The 26,475-nt window shown below is 36.9% G+C and overlaps 1 protein-coding gene across 1 annotated transcript in view; it reads left to right on the forward strand.

Moving 5' to 3' along the window:
* The first annotated feature begins 15,500 nt into the window (after positions 1–15,500).
* LOC105045184 (uncharacterized protein C57A7.06) overlaps positions 15,501–26,475 on the forward strand; it is a 12,562-nt gene continuing 1,587 nt past the window's right edge. The window contains 10 exon segments of the mRNA XM_073257763.1: positions 15,501–15,967; positions 16,040–16,172; positions 16,257–16,702; positions 20,810–21,031; positions 21,169–21,489; positions 24,745–25,089; positions 25,177–25,257; positions 25,336–25,419; positions 25,497–25,851; positions 25,854–25,867. Of these exon segments, the coding sequence (XP_073113864.1) occupies positions 15,626–15,967; positions 16,040–16,172; positions 16,257–16,702; positions 20,810–21,031; positions 21,169–21,489; positions 24,745–25,089; positions 25,177–25,257; positions 25,336–25,419; positions 25,497–25,851; positions 25,854–25,867 (2,343 nt within the window). The 5' untranslated portion in view covers positions 15,501–15,625.

Here is a 26,475-nt window from a genome sequence, read left to right on the forward strand (position 1 = left end):
AGAACTATAGGTTCCTGATCGAGTATATGATCTAATTTTTCTGAGGTCAGGATAATCCTAAGATTTCTGAGCCAGTCTTTATAATTTGTACCAATCAAACGATTGGTTTCAAGGATGTGGGCTAGAGGGTTCGAGGCTGATATTGTTTAACTGCGAGAGTAGAGATTCAAGTTAGACTTTTGCACTTAATATAGTATTTGCTTCTAAGGACTTTAAGATGCAAACAATAACTTCTACTAATTTATCGGATCCCTCCACTCCTCAAAAAGAAAACGAAAATCCTAACGTGACAAAAGATTCTCAGTGGGTACTATGGTCCCACCGATGACATGCACCTCACCTAACAGTTATTGGTAGCATGCACACCCATGCATAGGTAACTCTTTGCCCAGATACTTCTCTAAGTATATTACAGTGACTTGGTCTCTAAGTCATGTGGGCTCACCTAACAGTTATTACCTATACTTCTTAGTTAAGTCCAACCCACCATTCACAAGCAGTGCAAGGCCGTCATTGGATTCCTCACCTAACAGTTATTGGGCCCAACCCCATCCTTATGCTAGAGCAACTCTTTGCTAATAGAGTGATTGCGTATTTTCGATGCAACTGAACCACTGTGACCAGCTGAGAACAATCAACGTCAGTAGCACGCCTGCACATCTACAATGGTGGAAGATCAATGGATTAATATTTGTGGAGAGATTTAGATTTAGATTTCTTCTAATCAGTCATCATATGACCAATCTAATTAGCATGGATTAAATCAAACCACTAAGCAATCTTATTCAAGACCCAATCTTTCAAATTGATCAGATAAGTGAAGATCGATGGGGATCCCCCAGTTGCTTTCCTTAAACACCAACAAATTGATCAGTTAAGCGAAAAGAATCAATTAAATAATCACGTCTCATTAACTTGCCTTAGATACCAATAGGTCAATTAGTCCAAATAGGTTAACTTTAGCGAATCAGACTCAAACCAACGAGCCAAATTAGGTCCTTAGGTTAATCAATTCTACATATGGAACTTAATCAATTTGATCAATAATAATTGTATGATCATTTAACTTAATTGATCTGATCTTAATCAACACTTGATTCTGTTCAAGCAATTACTTAATCGAATTACCCATATGACTCAAATCAAAAATCTTAGATGCAATCTTATTATATGACTTAATTTATGATTTTTTCATAATCAAAATTCTTATGTACAAACATAAATTTCAGATTCTAAAATTAAATTTTAGATCTAAATTCTTTACATGAAAGTAAGTTTTAAATCATAAAAATAATTTTTAGATTTAACATACAAATGTATATCACATATATGTATGTAAAATTCAGATCTAAATAAAATTCAGATCTGCTACATGATATCATATATCTCATATACTAATCATGAATCATATTAAAAGCAATTTTATGATCTTAAGCATGCAATTACATATCTCATATATGAATTATAAATCAGGTCATAAAAAATTTCAGGTCTGTGTATGCATCTACATATTATGTGAACATGAACTAGAAACGACTCTAGATCAAAATTTAGATCTATGCATGCTTTGACATATAATCTATATATTCTAAAATCAAATTTAAAATTAAATTTTAGATTCAAAAATTTATCTATACATCTCATGTATCAAAAAAAAAATTAGATTTTAAAATTCTTTTCAAAACATGTATGATAATTTCAGCAATATGAAATCCGTGGCTCTGATACCACCGTTGGAATTCAAAGTTTGGGACATGCATGTGTATTTCAAAACTTTATTTTCTAAACACCGTAGTAGAATAGAAGATTAAAATACTTTTAATTTGAATCATGCATGCATAAAAATATAAAACCATAAGGATCTAGTTCATGTGCTGAAATTGACATATGCTGAAATTCAGATTGTGAACAAATCACATACCTGTTTCACAATCTCTTTCTTCGAATCTGGATCTAGAAGAGAAAAAAAAAAATTTTTAGCCACACAAGTGTCCAGTCTTTACGAGCATCCACTGAGGATCAGTCTGGAACAGCCCTCCTCAAATTAAATTTTCTTCTCTAAGAAAATTCAGCCCGCTAAATCTAAACGAAGCTTGAATCGCGATCAACATTTGATCTCTTTTCTTGATCTTCTTCTTCTTCTCTTCTCTAACTGTTCTTCCTTGCTTTGTTCTACTACTATAATTTTGAAACCAGCAAGGAAGAAGATACCCAACAGCTTGGACGTGGAAAGCTTGGGACACCCCAAAAGATGGGGCGTGTAGGACGCCCAAGAGAAAAGAGAAAGGGAGAGGAAGAGAGGGCGTGGGGGGTCTCCTTTGTGGCGTATGGGGTGCTGGTTGGATGTTCTAGGGACCTTAGGAGAGGTCCCTTTAAATAGATATGAGGATTGAATCCTATTCAATCTCATAATACAAGTCCTTGCATTGGATTTTCTAATAACTTAAGTCATTCAACTTACTTTAGGAGACCTTTTAGGCACCAACAATTGGAGCCCTTGCACTTATTATTTCACACCCCAAAATACACCCAAAGGATGCCCCATATAAGATGAAAAGGTCCTCTAATCATAGGACATGTTCAACTTGATCCAATCATGGTGGCACCCTATAATAACTATCAAGAAAAATTAATAAGGAATTTGCACTCTTAATGTATATGATCCAAAATCTTAGACATTCAATAATTGGAGTTAAATGAATCTTATTCATTTAGGTTATTAGCAGGTAATTAAGTTTAAATTATCTTATCAAATAAGAAATCCAAACGAAAAGAGAAATTGGGTCCAATCATATGCTAGCAAGGTTACCTTGAACCCAATCAGATTTTTTTAAATCTAATTGACATTTCATAAGCTAAATTACTAATTTCAGGCTTAATCCCTTTGTCGTATGATCCCATAGGTTCAATTCTATTTGGTGGTGAGATATACAATGATCTCTATCAAAGTATCATTGAAACTCTTTTCAATAGGTCGAAATAATTTTACTCTAACTCATCAAGGATTGTTGATAAAAAATAATCCTAGTGAGCTCTCACAATTCATCAGTGACACCTAACAGTATATAGCGACAACCCAGTAGAACTGAAATAAATCTCTAGGTGTAGTTAACGTGTGATTCAATCTCTCTATCGTGAGTTTCAACTTGATGGCACGTCATGTAGGAACCAGATCTAGGATTTCAGGGTTAGATCTTGAAACTTTTTCAAGATCATACAGCAGAAGATTAAAATAAATCAAAATTTATTTTTTAAAATCAGAGAATCCCTAGATCTAAGATTCTATTACATGATTATTACATAGCATTAAATCAAAAATTAAAATATATAAATATAGCATGAACTACATGTTGATCATATCAACATGTTTCTATACTACATCTAATGTATGTATTAAACAATAGATCAGATCTATTACCTTGCAAGTTAGATGTTCCAACCTCGCTGATCCGGGCTTGAGGATGATGTTGCAAGCCGCACACACATCCGACCTCTAGGAGTCATCCACACGAGCCCACGAATCTCGATCAGAAGTCCTGCTTCAGGAAATCAGCACAGTATGCTAGTACTGCGCTGATCCTTCTTTGATGGTTGATCAGGTACCTCCTTCTTCTTGATTTGAACTCTTCCCAGATGAAAAGTAGAAGGAGGAGTTTCAGATCTGAGATGCTCTCAGAAAACTCAAGATGGAGGGAGGAAAGATATGAAAACAAATAACCCTAGAAGAAGATCCTCTTCTTCTTCTCGTTTCTCTCTCTAGACACCCTAACTTGTGTCTATTATATCTCCACGACCCAAAGGTCTTTCTCTCTGATTTTTGAATGGCCCAAAGGACTCTCAAATCTCTATCTTCTTCAAAAATTTCATGAAAAAACTCATCTTATATAAAGAGATATGATAGAGTCCTTGTCTAGGTCAAACACCTAGTCAAGGCTTATCCAAACATGGCAAGTTAAGGGACGCCCAACTCTTGAGCACCTCCTTCATATTTTCATGTATGGATCACTAGCAAAGGGTACACAATATATACCCTAAAAGCCATAAAAATTTCAAAAAAAATTTGGATAAATTCGGTACAAAATTGAAAGAGTTTTGGATTTCTAAAACTCTATCTCATAGAATTCAAAATCCAAACTTATTCCTTTTAGATTGATCCAAACCACCTTCCATGTAAGAAAGAAGAGAGGAGACCTTTTGTGAATGTGAGAGAGACCTGGGAGAGGACTTTTGTCACACAAAATAAGAGGAGATTGGCGTTGAATGAGAGAGAGGGTGTGGGGAAGGCTTATGTAGCGCAAGGTGGAATCCTAGTCTTACTAGGATTCTATCTCTTGACTTGTTTTAATTTGGTTTCTCAAACTAAATCAAACAAAAATTAGATCAACCCAATTAAAATAGGTCTTAACCCAATTAAGAACCTAATTTAATTAGATTAAATTAGATTTAAATCTGATTTAATTTTCTAATCAAATTAGAAATTAGATTGACCCAAGTCCTAGTTGAACTAGGACTAGTTTTTTCTTGCACTTGGCTTATCCAATAAACCAATTGAACTTGATCCAATCAAGTCCAAACCAAATTTAATTAAATTATATTTAATTAGAGTTAATCTCAGCCCATTGGCTTAATCAAATTAAGCCAATTAGCAATCAAATTGCTAATCGATCCTCCTGCAACACTTGCACTGGGTTAAATGTAAATCGTATTGATCATTTAACCCTAGAATGATTCTTAATCGTTGATCAACCATCCGATCGGATCATGAACTCTAATGTGTGTGACCTCATAGGTTCGAACCTAAGTCGGTAGCACAGAAATAAATTTTTGTACCAATCGAAGTGACCATCTAGCAATGGTACCCGACGACCGGATAGGTCGAATGTATAGAACAACATCCTTAGAACCCATGCGGATATAGTTTTCATATAATTCATCCCCTTGACCAAAATGATCATAGGACACCCCAGAGTTCAACTGTCAACTCTGATCAGGTTGTCCACATTGTATTTCAAAATATCAAATCCATCTGATGGATTACCCTGGCCAAGATTTTGCTAAATTGAAATACAGCGACTCATTCTTCTCCAACTCTTGGAGTGGTCAATCCCATCTCGATCACACTCTGACTTCACAAGTACTTGACTGTGCCCAGAAGCCTTCCGTCTCTGAATTAGAAATTCAGTTAGTCCAGTACCAAAGCACAGTGAGTTGCTTGCAAGTCACTGAGGCGATCTCAGGTCTAAGGGACACTTATACCTATATCCCATCAAAGACATTCTCGACAGCAGAATGCTCTGGAGTTGGTCACGTTCAATGATGATGTACCCTTACATCTCACCTGTATGCCATACCAGTGTCTCCACAGTCCTTGATTAAGAGGACAACCAACCCATATGACCTACAGCGACCTATGCTCGATAGAAGCTGTCGTCCTTATTAACAGCTTATCATTTGGTCGTGAACAGTTTTAAAGACTAATCGATAAATCCTCTCTTTATCGAGCTTAAATAGTCCTAAGGACTTCATCATAACAACGGAGTTCATTAGAAGATGAAAGCTTATGATGAAGATGCCAAATATATTTTATTTATTAACAAATCAATTACAATATTTGATTGCTCAACCGTCAACAGCTTGACGATTGGCTTTTTGGGACACATTTTTCAATAACTCCCACTTGTCCTAAAGCCACTCGGCACAGTATCTAATACCCATCTTCGACTTGTGGTTGTCGAACTCCTTTATCGTCAGGGCTTTAGTGAAGGGGTCGGGCAGGTTCTTCTTTCCGTCGATCTTCTGAATATCGACGTTACCTCGATCCACAATCTCTCAGACCAGATGAAAGTGGTGCAAGATGTGCTTCGTCCGCTGATGTGCTTTGGGTTCCTTCACCTGAGCTATGGCACCAGTGCTGTCGCAGTAGAGCAGGACCGGACCATCGTGGGAGGGTGCTACTCCGAACTCGTTGATGAATTTTCTCAGCCACACAGCTTCCTTCGCGACATCCGATGCTGCGATGTACTCTGCTTCACAAACAGAGTCCGTCACAATATGCTGCTTGAAACTCTTCCAGCAGATGACTCCACCATTCAGAGTAAAGATATAACCTGACATGCTCCTACTGTCATCATGGTCAGATTGGAAGCTGGAGTCTGTGAACCCCACAAGTTTCAGATCTGACTCGCCATAAACCAATCATTGGTCCTTAGTATTTCTCAAATACTTAAGGATGGCTTTAACCACTTTCCAGTGATTTTCTCCAGGATCAGATTGGTATCTACTCACTCTCCTAGTGTATTTACTCACTCTCCTAGTGAGTATACCATATCTGATCTTGTACATGTCATGGCGTACATGATAGATCCCACGGCTGAAGCATATGGGACTCTACTCATACGCTCTCTCTCTTCAGGAGTTATCGGACAATCCTTCTTAGAGAAAGAAATTCTTTGGCCTATCGGTAGATATTCCTTCTTGAAATTCTCCATGCTAAACCTCTTCAGCACAGTGTCTATGTACATGGACTGGGATAACCCAAGCATCCTTTTAGATCTATCCCTATAGATCTTCATCCCTAGGATGTAGGATGCTTCACCCAAGTCCTTCATGGAGAACTGTGATGACAACCAAACTTTTATTCCCTGTAGTGCGGGGATGTCATTCCCGATTAAGAGAATGTCATCCACGTACAAGACAAGGAATACCACAACTGGACCATTTGCCCATTTATAGATGCAGGGCTCTTCTCCATTCTTAATGAAGCCATACATTTTGATCACCTTATCAAAATGCATGTTTCAACTCCGAGAAGCTTGCTTCAGTCCATAAATGGATCTCTGAAGCTTGCACACTTTGGACTCATCTGTGGATGTAAACCCCTCAGGTTGTATCATATACACCTCTTCGGTCAGCTCTCCATTCAGGAAAGCTGTCTTTACATCAATCTGTCAGATCTCATAATCCAGATGGGCAGCTTTTGCAAGCATTATCCGAATGGATTTGAGCATTGCCACAGGAAAAAATGTCTCGTCATAGTCAATACCATAATATTGACGATACCCTTTGGCAACCAGACGGGCTTTATAGGTCTCCACCTTTCCGTCTGTGCCCCTCTTCCTTTTGAAGACCCATTTACACCCAATGGGTTTAACCCCTTCAGGTGTGTCAACCAATGTCCATACATCGTTGACCTTCATGGACTCCATTTCGGATTTCATGGCTTCAAGCCATTTCTCAGAATTAGGTCTCTGCATTGCATCCATATAGGTGATCGGATCCTCATTATTCTCATCAAGTTCGATGGGATCACCGTCCCGGACCAAGAAACCATAGTATCTGTCCGGCTGATGCGGTACTCTATCGGATCGCCTTAATGGTGCAGGTACATTGGGCTCCAAATCTGATCTAATCATATCCGACTCAGGTTCAGCTATTGGTGTCGGTCCTTCTACCTGTTGAACTTCATCAAGTTCAACCTTAGAGGCAACGGTTCCTTCACCAAGGAACTCCTTTTCTAAAAAGATTGCCTTAAGGCTGACGAACATCTTTTATTCATCAGCATGGTAGTAAAAATATCCTTTTGTCTCTTTGGGGTACCCTATGAATGAGCATTTGTCAGACCTAGGTCCAAGTTTGTCTGTGACTAATCGTTTGACATAGGTCGAGCACCCCCAGACCCTAAGGTGTGAAAGTGCTGGCTTACGTCTCGTCCATATCTCATATGGAGTCTTAATTACAGACTTACTTGGAACCTTATTTAACAGATAATAGGCCGATTCGAGTACATATCTCCAGAAGGATATCGGCAAGCTAGCAAAACCCATCATAGATCGGACCATGTCTAACAGAGTCCAATTTCTTCTTTCAAACACACCATTATGCTGTAGTGTTCCTGGAGGAGTCCATTGGGAGAGAATCCCATTCTCTCTTGGATATGTGAGAAACTCACTAGAAAGGTATTCTCCTCCTCGATCAGATCGAAGAGTTTTAATACTCTTTCCAGTTTGTTTTTCTACTTCACTTCGGAATCGTTTGAACATTTCAAATGAATCCGACTTATGTTTCATTAGATAGACATATCCATATCGGGATAGGTCATTCGTGAAAATTATGAAGTAGAAATATCCACCTCTAGCACTGATGCTCATGGGCCCGCATACATCAGTATGTACTAGGCCCAAGAGCTCAGTAGCTCTCTCACCTTTTCCAGTAAAAGGTGACTTGATCATTTTACCAAGAAGACAGGACTCACAGGTTGGAAGTGATTCACAATCACTGACTTCGAGGATTTCCTCTTGAGTCAACCTGTTTATTCTGTTCTTGTTTATACGACCTAGCCTACAGTGCCATAAGTAGATACTATCTAATCTAGGGTGCTTGCCAGTAGAATAGACTCTTATCAGGCTTGATCTTTTTGGTCTGGCTCTACACTGATATCCCAGCCTGAACTTGCACCTTCTTCACTTTCTTCTTCTTGTTCTTCTTCCCTTTCTCAAAGGGTCGAGAACCAGAAGACGAACCTCCCACTGAGTTCACCGACTCCTTGAGGAGTTAGTGATCCTTCTCAAAGTTCTGAAGCAACCCCAGTAATCCATGGTAGTTTACTTCAGGCTTTGTCATTCTATAATGAGTGAGGAATGGGAGATAAGACTTGGACAGCGAGTTCAGTATTACATCTTTCCCAAGTTGCTAATGCAAGGGAAAGCCGAGCTTGCTCAATCGTTCCATCAGCTCGATCATGTACAATACATGATCAGTGACAGAGGCACCATCCCGCATTTTGGCATTGAAGATGGCACAACTAGTCTTGTGCCTCTCCACGTCATCGGGTGTGCCAAAGGCATCCTCCAATACTTGAAGCATGTCCTTTGGCTAAGCCGTCTCGAATCTGCGACTGAACTCGTCGCTCATGGCAGCCAGCATGATACAACGCACCGTGGTCCGGTCACTGAGCCACTTCTGGTAAGTGTCTCTGACTGTTCCACGTGCATTGGCAGCTGGCTCCTCAGATGCAGGATCCATTATCACATATAGGATCCGTTCATGCTCCAGGACTATCTTCAACTTTCGATACCAGCTATCGAAATTGGGTCCCACCAACTTATCATTGTCCAATAATGATCGGAGCGATAGGAAAGTGGCCATATTTGCACAAAGGAGATCCATAACCTAATTAGTAATTGATTCATTAAACCTAAAGATTTGGACTTTAATCAAAAAGTTTTTTCCACTATTTTATTCGAATTGGTAGCCTCTACCTCCAATTCGAGGAATTACCCTAATTCCTTAGCGGGTACTAGAATCCACTTAGACTGCACACAAGTCCAACTTTGGTTGGCCAACCCATGTACATCTAAGGGTAGGTTCATAACCAATTGTTTCTCTAAACAATTTCTAGTAATTTTAATTTTGTCCCAGAAACCTAATCAGTAGGCTTTGGCCTCCACTGTAAGGATCCGGTTAGGTCCAACCATTAACATGATCATACTTGGTGTATCTAACCAACGAATGATTAAGCCCAACTTTGGTTGGCTCACCTAACCACCATTAGAGAGACACTTTCAAGTCATCATATGATGAGTGATAATTTCATTAGTCAACAAGCACCAGGCCTTTGGGTCTGCAATGATTATTGAGTTAATAGACTTATTATCAAACACCTTAATGGAAGGCTATGACTCAGTTATCTCCATAACTTTGTCATTTTAAGGACCTAACAATTTTAGAGGATTTAAATAATTTAGAGGATGAGGTCAGATGAACCAGCTTATCATGATCCTCCCACTGGCTTCACCAAGTCAGCTTAAGGGAAACCATTAAAAGGGCTGGTCTAGGAGCACCTAAATCAGTCACACTGATTTATCTAGCTGACATGGGTCAGCTCGAATAGTCAAGTGATCCGATCAAAACATAATTTTACCAGGAGGCCAGGTAAGTTCGATCAGTGGGAGGGTCTGCCAAAGCTTGCCTTAGACACCATCAGAAATGGCCAGGTAAGCGGGCTCCCAATTAAAAACCACCGGTCTGGTTTATCTTAGACACAAACTGATTTAATTAGTTTCGATTAGATCAACCTAACAGTTCGTGCTAGACCATTTAGCTAAGAATCAAGTCTATTTGGTTCTCGTTAAAGACATGGACTTGACCAACTACAACTATTGTAATTGATCTAGAGAATCCTTGACCTAATCTAAGACAATAATTGATTAGATTTAGTCAATTCTCTAATTAAGTCCATCTTTAATCTAACCATAGGTCTAACCTAATTAATGGACCTAATTTTCACTAACCCATTAACCCAATGTGTTATGGTTTGTGTTTTAGGTTCTTCAATTCACAATCCTAGAACCTAATCAAACAACTTCTTAATTCTTAATTAAGTTTTGGGTTGAGGGTTGGGTTCGGCTTTTCAAAAAATAATTTTCATATTTGTAAAATAATTTTACAATATGATTCTACCAACCATATTGCATGTTTGATTCATAATCAAGATACAAGTAAAATAAACATGAAACTACTTTAGATCTAATCTAAATAGGTTCATGTAATTGAAACAATTTCAACTTTAAACAATTTCTTTGCACAAAAATTATTAACAAAGAAATTTTATTTCAGATTTAAATATCTTTTAAATCTAATAAATCATAAATTTAATCTAGATCTTATCTAACAAATTTATGATTAAAGATAGATCTACACAAACTAGGACAACCTTTGCACTATAAGGGGTAAATCTTACAGCAGGACAACCTTGCAGTTCGTGATTGATCTAAAATTTTAATTTCAGATTTAATAATCAGATTATAAATTAGATCTAATCTAAGAAATAATCTAAGCATGTATAAATAATCATGTAATAAAGAATCTAGGCTCTGATACCAATTGTAGGAACCAGATCTAGGGTTTCAGGATTAGATCTTGAAACTTTTTCAAGATCATACAGTGGAAGACTAAAATAAATCAAAATTTATTTTTTAAAACTAGAGAATTCCTAGATCTAAGATCTTATTACATGATTATTACATAGCATTAAATCAAAAATTAAAATATATAAATATAGCATGAACTACATGTTGATCATATCAATATGTTTCTATACTACATCTAATGTATGTATTAAACAATAGATCAGATCTATTACCTTGCAAGTTAGATATTCTAACCTCACTGATCTGGGCTTGAGGATGATGTTGCAAGCCGCACACACGTCCGACCTCTAGGAGTCGTCCACACGAGCCCACGAATTTCGATCAGAAGTCCTGCTTCAGGAAATCAGCACAGTATGCTAGTACTGCGCTGATCCTTCTTTGATGGTTGATCAGATGCCTCCTTCTTCTTGATTTGAACTCTTTCAAAGATGAAAAGTAGAAAGAGGAGTTTCAGATCTGAGACACTCTCAGAAAACTCAAGATGGAGGGAGGAAAGATATGAAAACAAATAACCCTAGAAGAAGACCCTCTTCTTCTTCTCATTTCTCTCTCTAGACACCCTAACTTGTGTCTATTATATCTCCACAACCCAAAGGTCTTTCTCTCTGATTTTTGGATAACCTAAAGGACTCTCAAATCTCTGTCTTCTTCAAAAATTTCATGAAGAAACTCATCTTATATAGAGAGATATGATAGAGTCCTTGTCTAGGTCAAACACTTAGTCAAGGCTTTTCCAAACATGGCAAGTTAAGGGACGCCCAACTCTTGAGCACCTCCTTCATATTTTCATGTATGGATCATCAGCAAAGGGTGCACAATGTATACCCTAAAATTCATAAAAATTTTAAAAAAAATTTGGATAAATTCGGTGCAAAATTGAAAGAGTTTTGGATTTCTAAAACTCTATCTCATAGAATTCGAAATCCAAACTTATTCCTTTTAGATTTGATCCAAACCACCTTCCTTGTAAGAAAGAAGAGAGGAGACCTTTTGTGAATGTGGGAGAGACCTGGGAGAGAGCTTTTGTCGTACAAAATAAGAGGAGATTGGCATTGAATGAGAGAGAGGGCGTGGGGAAGGCTTATGTGGCGCAAGGTGGAATCCTAGTCTTACTAGAATTCTATCTCATGACTTGTTTTAATTTGGTTTCTCAAACCAAATCAGACAAAAATTAGATCAACCTAATTAAAATAGGTCTTAACCCAATTAAAAACCTAATTTAATCAGATTAAATTAGATTTAAATCTGATTTAATTTTCTTATCAAATTAGAAATTAGATTGACCCAAGTCCTAGTTGAACTAGGACTAGTTTTTCCTTGCACTTGGCTTATCCAATAAACTAATTGGACTTGATCCAATCAAGTCCAAACTAAATCTAATTAAATTATATTTAATTAGACTTAATCTCAGCCCATTGGCTTAATCAAATTAAGTCAATTAGCAATCAAATTGCTAATCGATCCTCCTGCAACACTTGCACTGGGTTAAATGTCAATCGTATTGATCATTTAACCCTAGAACGATTCTTAATCGTTGATCAACCATCCGATCGGATCATGAACTCTAATGTGTGTGACCTCATAGGTTCGAACCTAAGTCGGTAGCACAGAAATAAATTTCTGTACCAATCGAAGTGACCATCTAGCAATGGTACCCGACGATCGAATAGGTCGAATGTATAGAACAACATCCTTAGAACCCATGCGGATATAGTTTTCATATAATTCATCTCCTTGACCAAAATGATCATAGGACACCCCAGAGTTCAACTGTCAACTCTGATTAGGTTGTCCACATTGTATTTGAAAATATCAAATCCATCTGATGGATTACCCTGGCCAAGGTTTTGCTAAATTGAAATACAGCGACTCATTCTTCTCCAACTCTTGGAGTGGTCAATCCCATCTCGATCACACTCTGACTTCACAAGTACTTGACTGTGCCCAGAAGCCTTCCGTCCCTGAATTAGAAATTCAGTTAGTCCAATACCAAAGCACAGTGAGTTGCTTGCAAGTCACTGAGGCGATCTCAGGTCTAAGGGACACTTATACCTATATCCCATCAAAGACATTCTCGACAGTAGAATGCTCTGGAGTTGGTCACGTTCAATGATGATGTACCCTTATATCTCACCTGTATGCCATACCAGTGTCTCCACACTCCTTGGTTAAGAGGACAACCAACCCATATGGCCTACAGCGATCTATGCTCGATAGAAGCTGTCGTCCTTATTAACAGCTTATCATTTGATCATGAATAGTTTTAAGGACTAATCGATAAATCCTCTCTTTATCGAACTTAAATAGTCCTAAGGACTTCATCATAACAACGGAGTTCATTAGAAGATGAAAGCTTATGATGAAGATGCCAAATATATTTTATTTATTAACAAATCAATTACAATACTTGGTTGCTCAACCGTCAACAGCTTGACGATTGGCTTTTTGGGACACATTTCCCAACACGTCATGGATAAATCGTCAAACCTCAACATCAGTCATATGATAGATTCGATTAGCTCAAGTCTAGTTGTGATTTCTATGAAAACTCTTTTCCATCAATCACACTACTATGGCCATAGATTTTTGGACTTAGCTTTTCAAATTTCATAGGACTACTCTTCTCTATCAAGATTGATAGATCTCATCTTGATGTGCACCCTACTCCTACAATAGACCAACTATCACTAACATCCACTAAAAGGGCTCATTGAGACCCATGTTTATATGTCAGTCAAACTCCAGCAGCTTGACTACGAGCAGTAGTATAATCTCAGATCAAAAGACTATTCACACAACTACATCATCGAGATAATCACTGATGATTGAATAGAAATCTAAGTGATCTTTCGTATGGTCACGCTCAGTACTAGTTATTTTCTAACAACAACTCGCACTCGTCGTCTAGTGTCTCTATACTGTAGACTAGAGATCCATCTATCCCGAAAGAAGTGATTTGTACGTCAGTCTATCTGGATCAATTACCATCCTCATGATAATCCTATGATCAGGAGCATTTAGGAATTAAATATATGTCTCTAATTTCTAATATCTTGAGAATATGTATTAAAAATTAATTCTATGAATGATTCAATGATACATTACACTTGAATGAAAAATAAATTTTCTCTTTTATTGATCAAATCAATGTATTAAGTACAAAATTATGTCCTAGAGTTATTACAATATGCCAGCCATATTAGTTTCTAGGATATACATCTAACAAAAAGAAGAGAGAGATGATAAAAAAAATTGATGAGCTCTATGTTTATTTTTCGGAGAGAGAAGGTAACAAATATCATAGAGGAATTAGTATTTAATAAATTTTCGAGTGATGATAATCCATACTTGATAAAAAAAACTCTAATAAAATTGCATATGTAATCATTAAATTTATTATGATATTTTTTCAAATTGATTTAATAAAGAGCTTTTGCAAAAAATTAAGATAGGGATGGTATTATGCAAAAGGCTATGTGATGATAATCATTATATTAAAACCGATGAAAATGACAATGCTATCTTTGTATTAAAAAATTATTTTATATTAAAAGGTTATTTGTAAATTTTATCATTTTCATATAGGATTACCTCCAACCAAATATAGTAATTCTTTTCTGATGTTATTTTTCAGAGTAATTTTTTTACCAATCAAACAAAGTAAAAATTATTTTTTTTCACAATCATTTTTTCAGATAAATAATTTTCAGGAATCATTGAAATATCCCATAATCTGGAGCATCTTAACCAAACGAACCCTCGGGCAAATGGGATTTTGTGCGAGTTGTAATGCGAGTTGGTCCCATAAGGTTTCGGGCACTTAATCTTAATAGAAGCAGGATCTGGAGATTTTCGATCGAAAGGATTCTTCTTTGGTGCAAATTAGTGATAGAAATAGGTTAGACTAAACCAAGCTTTGGCTTAAATAAGCCAGGCTTATATTATAAAATACTAGCCTGAGCCTGGTTTGTTGGACTGGTTCAGACTTACAATGAGGTTCGATCCGTCCTATTTTATAAAATAAAAAAATTTGACCTAGTTTGAAAACCTATTTAAAGGTCTATAAACATTAAGACCTTTAAATAAACCAACAGCCTTCGAGATCTCAACACAGGTCCAAAAGCATATCAAATATAATAATTTTTTTTATCTCTAACTGAACTCAAATTATAGAGGATATAATTTGAACTAAATAAAAAATAAAAAATAATATCTCATGAATCATTTTCATAATAAAAAGTTAAAATTTTTTTTTCAATTTTCATTATGCTACTCTTATACATAACTAAATAACCAAAGTAAAGACTCATATATTGTCATATATTGCTAATTTATACAGACGGCCTATAGATTTTTAGATCAGATTTAAAAATTTTAGATCTGATTTATTTATGTAAATAATTTTTTAAAAAAATTATATTTAATTTATTTAAATAAATAGATTAGACCAGATCACTGCCAGGCCGTCTGGCTCATTTCCACCGGCAGGACGAATATAAGGGACTCAGTCGGGCAGATTCGGGTACTCGACGGGCATGCCGTAAAAATTTACGGCGGGGACCGGGCTTGGGATTGTTGGTTAATTTCGCAATCGAGTTTGGGGCGGGTTCGGATAGCTGTAGGGCAAATTTTGCGAGTACCGTTGCCGTCCCTCAAATTACGATTCTCTTCGCGCAAACGAAACCTCGACGGCCGCAATGGTGGAGAAGAAGGCGAAGGCCAAGAAGAAGAGCAACCCCTTCTCTCCCATGCTATCTTTAGATAAGAAGAAGAAGGTCATGGGCAAAAAGAAGGGCAGGAAAGAGGGGAGGAAGAAAGGATCTGGTCCTCGCCTCCCTTCTTCCCTCCGCAAGGAGATCGATCTCCTAAACCCTAATCCTAAGTCTCCCGAGCATGAGTCTGGATCCGATGGAGAAGAGGGAGATGTCAGGGAGGACGTATATGAGTACGAGGAGCCGCTTCCCGAAGAGGAATCGAAGAAGAACCGGCGGTTCGACTCTGTGGATAACTATGAGTATGAGCTCCCGGAAGAGTTCGAGGTTTGTCCCTATAGATGCTGTAGAATTTGACTTCAGTTCATAAAAAAAATCTGATCTTTTTACTGGTGGTAGGACGAGGACGTGCCTTCGGATGATGAGGAGGATGAGGGTATTCTGTCGGACAAGTCGGATGAAGAGGAGGAAGGCGATAGACATCTGAGGATGCTCCAGGGGATCACCGGCATGCCCAGCGAGGCATTTGAAGGTAAGCTCCAGCTCTAATTCCAATTTCAATGAAGTTAAGGGGGAGAAAAGATCGATTTCTATAAAAAAAATTAATTTTTAATAGGTAAGGGAAAGAAGAAGGCGGTTTTATCGGACTTTCAAGGGGATGTGGGTGATGGGCAGATCAGCATCCACGATCTTTTGGACCCTCTTCATGACAAGCCTGGCTATAGCAAGCTTAGGAGGAGATTGGATCACCTGGAAAAGAAGCAGATGCCCCTTCAGGCTCCACTTCCGAAGGTGGGGAGGGAGAAGTTGGAGAGAAAGGTGGCCTACGAGCATTCGAAGAAGGACGTCACTAAGTGGGAGCCGTTGGTGAAGAGGAACAGAGAGGCCCCTACTCTGTATTTTGATGAGGATGTGAATTTGGGGTTCTCAACTGTTGGAGCTATTGCTTCTGAGTTTGAACCAAGGACAGAGTTTGAGAAGAAGATGGCTTTGCTGGTCCATGATCCAGAAGTTATGGAGGCCCATAAGAAAGATGGTTCAAGACTTCTCGAGCTAAACAAGGTATCTGTATCACTTAACAATTTTTTGGTTTGCAAGTTTTTGTTAATATAGTTAGTGAGAAGTGCAGGAGCAAAGTAGGAAGTGTAGGTAAAAGATATTTATGCATGTAACTTTGCCTTCTGGATCCAAGGGTATCTGCCTTTATATTTGGTCTATGCAGTTTCTTCTTCTTGCTGCTATACTAATTTGTTCTTTCCATAGATTTAAAGAGGGTGGTGTTTCACTGTGCACTCATGAGCATTGAGCACCGGAATTTGAATGATATAAATTAAGTAAACTGCAAAAAACATTTCTTCCTTTCCTTCAAGGACAGAGATGTGTCATAACCAACTCCACTCCCCCTGTCATTAATATGTTTACTGGTTTCTTTATGCAAAAACATCTATTGTCATAAAAATATATGAGAACAATAGCAGAGGAGGCCACAAAAATTTGCAGAACATCATTTCCCCTCCAAGAATTATGAATGCGAGCACCCTTGTATGGATGACATAATGTTGGTTAATATAACAAATAGTCATACTGCTAAGTGGAAGTTATTATACCAAAATAAGAATTGACCTTTGTTGAATAAATTGATAAAAGTGTAGCCCACTCATGATTGAGCCAAGAATTAGCACTATATGACTATTGTTCAGTACATATAAAAAAATATACCAGGTGAGATGGAGATAATTGGATATAGTTAGAGTACGGTGGCTAAGGTGCTATGTGAGAAAATAATTATAATAATGGTGAAGCAGATAACATTTGTGGGGCAAAGTACTGGATGATGATTTGCGGTTTGCTGTTTAGGATCACCAAGTTTTCTTATAGAGATTGATATGTGGTGCATTGGGGAGTAATAGGCTTAGAGGAGATTTTAAGTATCATGTGCCAGTGCTATGCAGGCTTGCCGGCTTGGCATGTGTATGTTACATGCCTTGCTGTGCTAGTGCTTGGCATGCATTGGCTTGATAGCATATATTAACATGCAACTGCATTCTGGGCTGGATGCTTGGACAATTATGGATATCACTTTAATGATTGTTCAAATGAGTTTACTACTGGAACCTTAAAGATTAGGACTCGGACAAGTTGGTATCTGAAAACTGATTGAGATGGTGTGGCCATATGAGAGAAGAGGCTCTTGCATTCAAGTCTGTGTGGATGTTTGGAGGTGGATGGTAGAAATCCTAGGAGGATAGGAATGGTGAGAGAATATCTGTAAATTCTGGTGCTGATATGAGATATTGGTAGATAAAAAAATGTCTTCATAGATATGGTTTAGCTGAATATAATTGCTAAGGTTTATGGTTTTAGTCTAACAATGTATTTTGCTTGCATTACTAGTATGGATGTTATTGCTGAACATTGGCATAGGCTGTTGGATTAGTATCTAGCAACACTACATCCTTGAATTTTATTGTATGTATGCATAACTTGAAATGGATATCAAAAAAAAAAAAAAAGCAATATGTTTATAAAAAATATTATAGTGGATGCTTGGAGATAGATCACATGCAACCTGCAAATATTAGTCATTTGTTATGCGTGGAAAACTACACAGATGAAATGTTTCAATGGGTCCCATTCAACTTTCCTTCCATTGCATGAAGGAATATTATGGCTTTTGAGTCATAGAGGTAGGGAAACCATCTGAGAAGGTCTTTAAATCTCTGCTTCTCTTTATGGGATTCCTTTTTGTTAGGAATGCAGACCAATCAGACCTTCAGCAAATATATCTCATTATGTAATGAATTTGGATCTTAGTCTTTGATTTAAGTTATCCCAAAAATGGATTCGACGGGCTTCATGTTGGGAGTGGACTGTGTGTTGATTGTATACTAATTCTGGGCATGTGTATTGCAATGTGGTGGGAAACATTGATGATGGTGATCATGTGAGAGGAATCATTGATTGTTGTTTTCCTGTTTAGTGAAAGGCACACTCCCATTTCAGCTGTGCACTCTTGTTTCTTTCCCTCAAGGGCCCGTTCTTTTATAGATAAATATCATGGGAAAGTTGGTTAATTTTCTTATTGACCAAATTACCTATGTTCTCATGCTTTTTAAGATGGATAAGTTACTTTCCATGGATAACATTTATCCATGAAATGGAGGAAAACTCATACCCACCTAAGGGGTGGCTAAATCATTTTTTCATCAATCAGTAAAGTAGATATTTAATTTTATTCTTAAAATATCTTATTTTTATTTTCAATATCTCTATCATTCAATGCCCAATAACTCAATCATCCACTTTCTCCAAACCTAAAAAACATAAGGGATATTATGAAAAATATGAATAAATTTTAGCAATTTACCTTGAAAATTAGTAATGCAAAAGCACATGGGAAATAAATTTCGAAACCACTTTTCTATGTGTAAAAGAACATGGATAAATTATTTTCCTAGTTAAATGTTGCCTGAAAAATATTTATCTAAAAAGATATAGATTCCCAGGTAAAAAGAGCAGACCCTAAGCAAGAGATGAAGCAAGCATTATGTGAAAGGTATCAAATTTTGCAAAACATTGCTGAATTTCTTACCAATCATAGTTTAGATAAGTCAAAGAGGTGGTCATTCACAAACTGTCATCGGACAACTTGACATAGGTGAAAGTGTTTGTACATTTAACCAATTTCAAAAATTACTGGAAAATTTACAAATAATTTTGAGCATGATACTTCAAATGGAATATGATGATGAGCTTATATATTATGTGTAAATAATAACATTTCAATATTGTTTTAGAAAATTATAGCATTTCTCCCTTTTCAGTTATGCATTGCTTTATTTTTCTTTTTAGATATGGTGACTATTATCTTATAAAATAAAGATACCAGATTAAAAGTTTTGTATAGCTTCATACATGGTGGCTTAACTAGCAAAGGTTTTAGAATGGTAAGTAGTTTTTATTTGCGTAACTAGTCCATCTATACAAGTGTGATGCACTGGAGAACAAAAGCTGTATCCATAAAATCTGTTGCTGTTTATATACTATCCTGGAGATTTCTGAGGTTAGACTGGATTGTATTTGCATATAAGTCTGCATGGAGTCCTAGAAAATGTGGTAAGTTTTAAGCATCATAGCAGCTGATGAATGCTTGTCATTGCATCCAAAATGCAGTTCCATGCATACTTTTACGTTTCCTAGAAGCCTTTGCTAATTTCAGACCCACATTTTGGCATTTAGAATTGCATCCAACATAAATCTTTATATTTTATGAGCTACTTTGTCGTTCAGAAAGAGAGCACCTTCTACATCTGAGATGCAGTCTCAGATATAACAAATTGGATCAAGCATGCTTCAGGAGAAGACTTTACTTCAAAATTATAGTCTTGTAGTTTTTTTTGTTCTTTGCCTTATTTTTGGTTAAAAATGCTTGAATATACTGGAGTTATCCAGTTGAATGCATGGTAAATAACTTCATGATACACTATACAAAACTTGGTTGGTAATGCATTATGATCAATTTGAACCAAAATCATTATACTTTAGTATTGCATAACTTTGCACTAGATCAAAAATAATCGGCTATACAAGAAGCATGTCCATGGTCACGGGATGTGGATAAGGCATGATACATAAAAGCCGATATGACAAATCTTGAAAAGATTGGATAAGGATGGCTATCATAGGACAATGACATACATACATACATACATGTGTGTGTGTATGTATGTACATACATACATACATACGTGTGTGTGTGTGTATGTATGTACATACATACATTCATACATATATATGTATATATGTATGTGCATATATATGTACATATATGTGTGCATATATGTGTACCTATATATGTACATACATATGTATGTATGTATATGCATACATACATATGTATGTATGTATATACATACATACATATGTATGTATGTATATACATACAGATATACATACATACATATCCTAGAAGTGTCTGATGAGTCTTGGTATCTGATTTGTTTTTCTTACTAGTTGGCTAGGCATGGTTTGATTGTTAATTATAGTTATGGATGCATGAGGTATGGTTTCCATTAACTAGACTTGTAGATTTTGTGAAATTATTTTAGTAGATACATCAAACTTCATATGATGGGTTTTGAATCTATCTGGTTGCTGATGCTTCTGCAGATCTCTGTTGAAGATGTGAAAGACCGCCAGAATCGTCTTGCTAAAATGCGTAGCCTTCTTTTCCATCATGAGATGAAGGCGAAGCATATTAAGAAAATTAAATCCAAGACATATCATCGTGTTTTGAAGAAAGGGAAACTAAAGGCAGCATCAGCTGAAATGCAGATGGATCCTGAAGCTGCTAAAGATTATGCTATGAAACAGGAATTCAAACGCGCAGAGGTGATAACACTTGTTTGCTATTTTGGGTGCTCGCCATCAGCATCATCATCTTCATTGTCGCATCTCCATCATCATCATCATCATCATCATCATCATGTTTTCATTTGTAAACTCATTTCCTTGCAAAATTTATATAGGAACGGATGACTTTGAAGCACAAAAACAACTCGAAATGGGCAAGGCGTATCTTACAGCGTGGATTAAATGTACAAGATGAAGGCACTCGAGCTGCCATTGCTGAACAACTTCACAAACATGAACTTTTAACTAGAAAAGTGAATTCCATGAAAGACACTAGCAGCAGCGATGACAGTAGTGATGAAGATTTTGAAGAACTCTCACCTAGAACAGACACTGAATGGGCTTCCAAGCTTCTAAATAGAGCAAAAGAGATGACAACTAAAGTCATGGAAGAGGATGAGATACCAAAATCAGGAGTCTTTGCATTGCCTTTCATGGTGGGTTTGAAGAATTTATGTGAATGTCATCAAGTCATAGCATGAACTCTCCATCAATATTCTTTATGTTATGATTTTATATTCCTGTTTCATTGGACACGTGATGAAGTTAAAATTCAAAATTTATGCCACATGTCAATTTATGCACATCTTCAATAATGTTCTAGGTGGTGTAATACTTCAAAGTGCTCCCCCTCCTCTGTGTGTGCGCATGCGCATGCATAAGGTTCTTTGTTTGATCATCTCATTGGACTTCAACAAACCTGAACATCTGTTATGCAATTACTCTACTGTTGTAGATCAAATTTTCTAGTTAATGATTTGCTTTCTTTTCAATAGATTTTGATGGCCTATTCGTGTTGTTTTATTTTTATCTAGAAATAATGCCACCTTCCTACTTGATGCTAATGCTGCTGTTTGTGTTGTAGTCATCATCATTGGTTGAGGATCCAGTAGGAAGTATGAGAAATGTATCAAATTACTGTATTGACATGGATAATGATTGTAGACATCAAGAATTAGAACTCTGCAAAACGGGAACCAAAATTTATTGTTTTTGTTAAGCCATATCTCCATTCTCCACAACCCTCTTATCTCAGATTCGTACATCTTATTTATGATTCCCGGATGCTGACTAACCAACTTATACATTATAATATCTTCTTAAGATGAATTTTATTGGGTTATGCATGCAAAATACTACACCATTAGCATTGATACGTTGGGCATTGATTGTAGCAATATTTTCTTCTTTATTGAACTCTTGTGTTAAGGTCAGTATGTATTGGTTTTGTGATTTCTTCCTGACTATTGCATACTTATGCAATGGACTTGGAGCTGCATTCTAATAATTCACAATATTCTTACTATCTTCTTAACCATTTTTCAACATAAATGGTAGCTTGACTTGCCACATTTGCAACAAACTCAACATACAGGATGGAAATGATAGAATTTGTAAGGGATTCAGTATACCAGTATTTGGAGAAAGTATGAAATTTAGAATTTTTTTTTTAAATTTTTGTAGAAAACTAAGGATGGAACATTCAAGATGAAAAATTGAAGGATTTTATTGTTTCAAGCTTCATGATAGATGGGGGAGTAGAGGTTATAGATCAAAATTTTGAGAATTATTTATTTAGATGGAAAATAAGTTAAGTTTTCCATCATGTAATATCTTTTTCTTTTCCCTTTTTTTTGACTCTATTAGTCTGCTGAGTATTGTGCAATAATTGTATGATATTTCACATAACTGGCCAAGACATATATGAATATCTATATCATTATTCACTTGACAGCTTGTCATATCATTTGAACAAATGTCAGGCCTCACAGCTTGTTAGTGGATTATTATAATTATTATTATTTTGGGGGTGGGGGGATGCAATATACGGTTCAATAGGCACATGCTTCAGTATTGATGGCATGAAAAGGGTCTAGTATGTTTTTGGTTACTGGTATAACTCAATGAATAATAATCTACTCTTTGATCACTCCAAAGAAACAGAATCACCAATGCAATTATGAAGAAATTGCTATTAACCTGGTGCCTGAAGTGAGAGTCATTTTTGAGAAATAAAGCCTGAATTTTTTCCAGGTTCCAACAATATGACATAATACTTATTAGTAATTAATTACAGTATTTTTTATTTGTTTGTTATGCATAGGTTAAATCATCTCCATGGAACTGTTGTTGCATCCACCAAATTCACAAATCATGAAAACATGGTATTGCATCAAGATCCTAATGCTTATGGATGGGGACTATCATACTTAGTTTTCCTCCTTCCAATGTCTGTTTATGATGTCTCATTTAAGGAAGCAATTAATTTCACATCATTTCTTTTGCCTAAAAACAGGACCATGATCCTAGGCTGATCTAGTTTCAGTTTGTGGGAATTGGGTCTTGATTTGCTGCTGCATCTTGTATTCAAGGTGCCTTGTCATTGAACTAAAAACATTGTTTCCTTCATAGGCATCTCATGCTGTCATCTTCATTCAACATCATGCAAATAGCAATGTTGAGCCTTTGGCAGCTTATAGGCAGCAGTAAATATTATCGAATTTGGTTGCATTTGAAGTTTCTTTTTTGGATTTATTTTAATAGATTTCTGTGAATGGATGGTTCTGAACCCTGCCATTAGCACTAATTGAAAAATTAGTATGAGGTCATGTATAGATTGCACATGCACATGCATGTGTGCACTTGATTCCAATTCTATGATGAGAGTTTGTTCCAGACTTCAGGGGATTTGGAACTTACCATAGCATGTGGATGGTTGACACTTTGTAGCTGGAATCTTTCACCTAGGGTAATGCACCGCTTCAGTATCTTCCTATCTTGCTTCCTAAGTGCATCTTTATTTCAAGTGTTTCTAAAAATATCTGCTTCACTGTATTTGCACCTACACTGGCTCCCAATTCTGGCAAATAAGAGTTGATATCCAATTGCTTAAGTGTGCCATGCTAAATGCTCGCATGATGATTTAAATATGGTCTTCTGTGGGTACCAAATAGAGAAATGATGAAGCTATTGCATATGAGAGTGCCAGGTGGTTGAGTTGGAAAAGTCTCTTACTCTTGATACTACTGTACAAGAGACCTGGATTCAAGTCCTGCCTTCACTGTGATTTGTGATCTCAATGAATTATCAGTGGCTGTTGTCTATCTTCTACTCAAACCACTTGTATATGAACTGTTGAAGTTAGGTCTATGGTTGGACCAACAATATATTGATTTCGGAGTCTAATATTATTAGGGATTTTAAACCCCAAGTCTCGTGCATTATCTCTCTACATTAGTATCTGGAGGTTTTCCTCCGAGCCCACTATTTCTAGATGTACAGTATCAGTGGTTTTCCTTCGAGCGGAGAACTTAGCTCTTTAATTCTATTTGGAAAGATCTTACTTTTAACCGGTGATGCTTGAAATGTTGGGATGAAGTTTTCCAGTGAATGTGTTAGTTGCCAGGATGCTCTGAGTGGTGTGGATGCTCTAACTGAGATGGTGTTGTGGTTATATTGGAATTCTTCCTATCTTGTGGTGTTTGACCTGTTATTAAGGGGGCTACTATTCACCAGGAGTTGATTTTAACCATTCATTCATCACCATATTTAATTTATGTCTTACTACACTGATGATGTCTCACTTTTCAATGTTTTCTTGGATTCCATCTTCTCGGCATGATATGAGTTTTCCTTCCTCAAAAATCTAGTATGCTGATTTCTTTGACCATGGATAATTCATTGACGTACAGGAACGTGGTCTGAAAAAGCGGCAGGAGGCAGCTTATGAAGAAGCTCGCCTTGCTCTTCAAGAGTATGATAAATCTCTGAAGCAGCTTGAGGAGGATGATGAGATAGAAAGCCCTGGGGTAGCAAAAGTTAGTGGTAGAAAGGTTTTTGGGGCTGCTAAAAAGCAGCCTCAAGAATCTAATAAGAGAATGAGTTCAGATAATGTTGATTCTAGTGACAGTGAAGGTGACATTGAGGCCACTGAACATGAGGAAGTTGGGCTTGGAGTAAATAGCGAGCCAAAGGAAGTACGGTTTGGATCTTCTCTTCATGATGAATCTGAAACAGGTCAGGATGCTGTATTTAAGGTAATTTCAAGCGCTTCCTCTAGAGAATAGTTTCCCTTTGGATTGATTATTTTGTGGTCATTATGAATGTATACGGTTCTGTGGCAGAGTTTTGATGACGTTATCAAAAATCCTGGTCCAAAGACAACATATGAAGTTGCAATATTTGCTTCAAATTCATGGAAAAAGGTTATTTATATTCCCACGAGTTCTCTTTTCAGTAACTCTTTTCTGTCATTTTTATTGATCTGTTGATGTTTTGAGCAGATGACAGGTGAAAATGCAGTAAGTAGCACTACTGAACAAGCCAAGGCAGTTGAGAATCCTCCTATGCCCGCTCAGGATGTCAAGGTATGTCCTGCTAGTTTGTTGGGTATCCAAGTTACAATTTGGTTGCCGGCCTTATAGTTTGCTTTGCTGGGTTCCAGGAAACAGATCAGAACAGTGATTCAGATTCTGATGAGGAGATGGTGGACGGGTTTCTGTCATCTCATGCAAAAACTGATTATGAGCTTCCATCTCAAGCTGACCTTATACACCGTGCTTTTGCTGGTGATGATGTGGAGGCAGAGTTTGAGAAGGACAAAATGGAGGTACTTGATGAAGAGAACCCTGAACCTGAAAAACCAGTTCTGGTTCCCGGATGGGGACAATGGACTCGCATCCAACAGAAGAAAGGCATGCCTTTTTGGATGATAGAAGAACATAACAATGCCAAGCGGAAGAGGGAAGAAGCCCTAAAGAAGAGGAAGGATGCAAATCTCAAACATGTTATTATTTCAGAGAAACTGATAAGAAGGTATGGATAGACATTTGATCGAGGCTTCTACGGTTCTACCTTTTTTGCAGTTGTAGTTGTTCTGGGTAGAATCCTGACATATAAGTCAATTACTTTGTCGAAGCTGGAGCATGCTTGTCTTTGTCATCCCTACTGCTATATCTTTTCATGCATCACTATTTTGCTTCAAAAGAGGGGGAAATATCCTTCTCTAGCTGTTCCCTTGCCTTTGCAGGAGCTGAAGCTAACCCAACAACATTTTGCACATGCATTAAACAAGCCTGACGTGAGTGCTTATTAATAACTCAACAACTATTGAGATTTAGGTAACGATGCTATATTAATTTTTACCACCGTGACTGAATTCCATTCAGTGGAGAAACCATAATGAAAACTCGTAACTATTGTTTTGTTATCACCAGCCCTAGCTTTTTGTTAATGTTTTTCTGTTTATAGCAGGTTTGTCAAATTTTGCAACCTTTAAGCATATGCTGAAAATATGTTTTTTAGATCATGTGCATTAGGATACGACTGATTACCATTGTCTCTATTACATTGGTAATTAGACATGATATTGTTAGAGATTTTGATGAGATGATTATAATGATGATTATTGGAGACATTGTCTC

Source organism: Elaeis guineensis, chromosome 5 (genome assembly GCF_000442705.2).
Source record: "Elaeis guineensis isolate ETL-2024a chromosome 5, EG11, whole genome shotgun sequence".
Classification (NCBI taxonomy): domain Eukaryota; kingdom Viridiplantae; phylum Streptophyta; class Magnoliopsida; order Arecales; family Arecaceae; genus Elaeis; species Elaeis guineensis.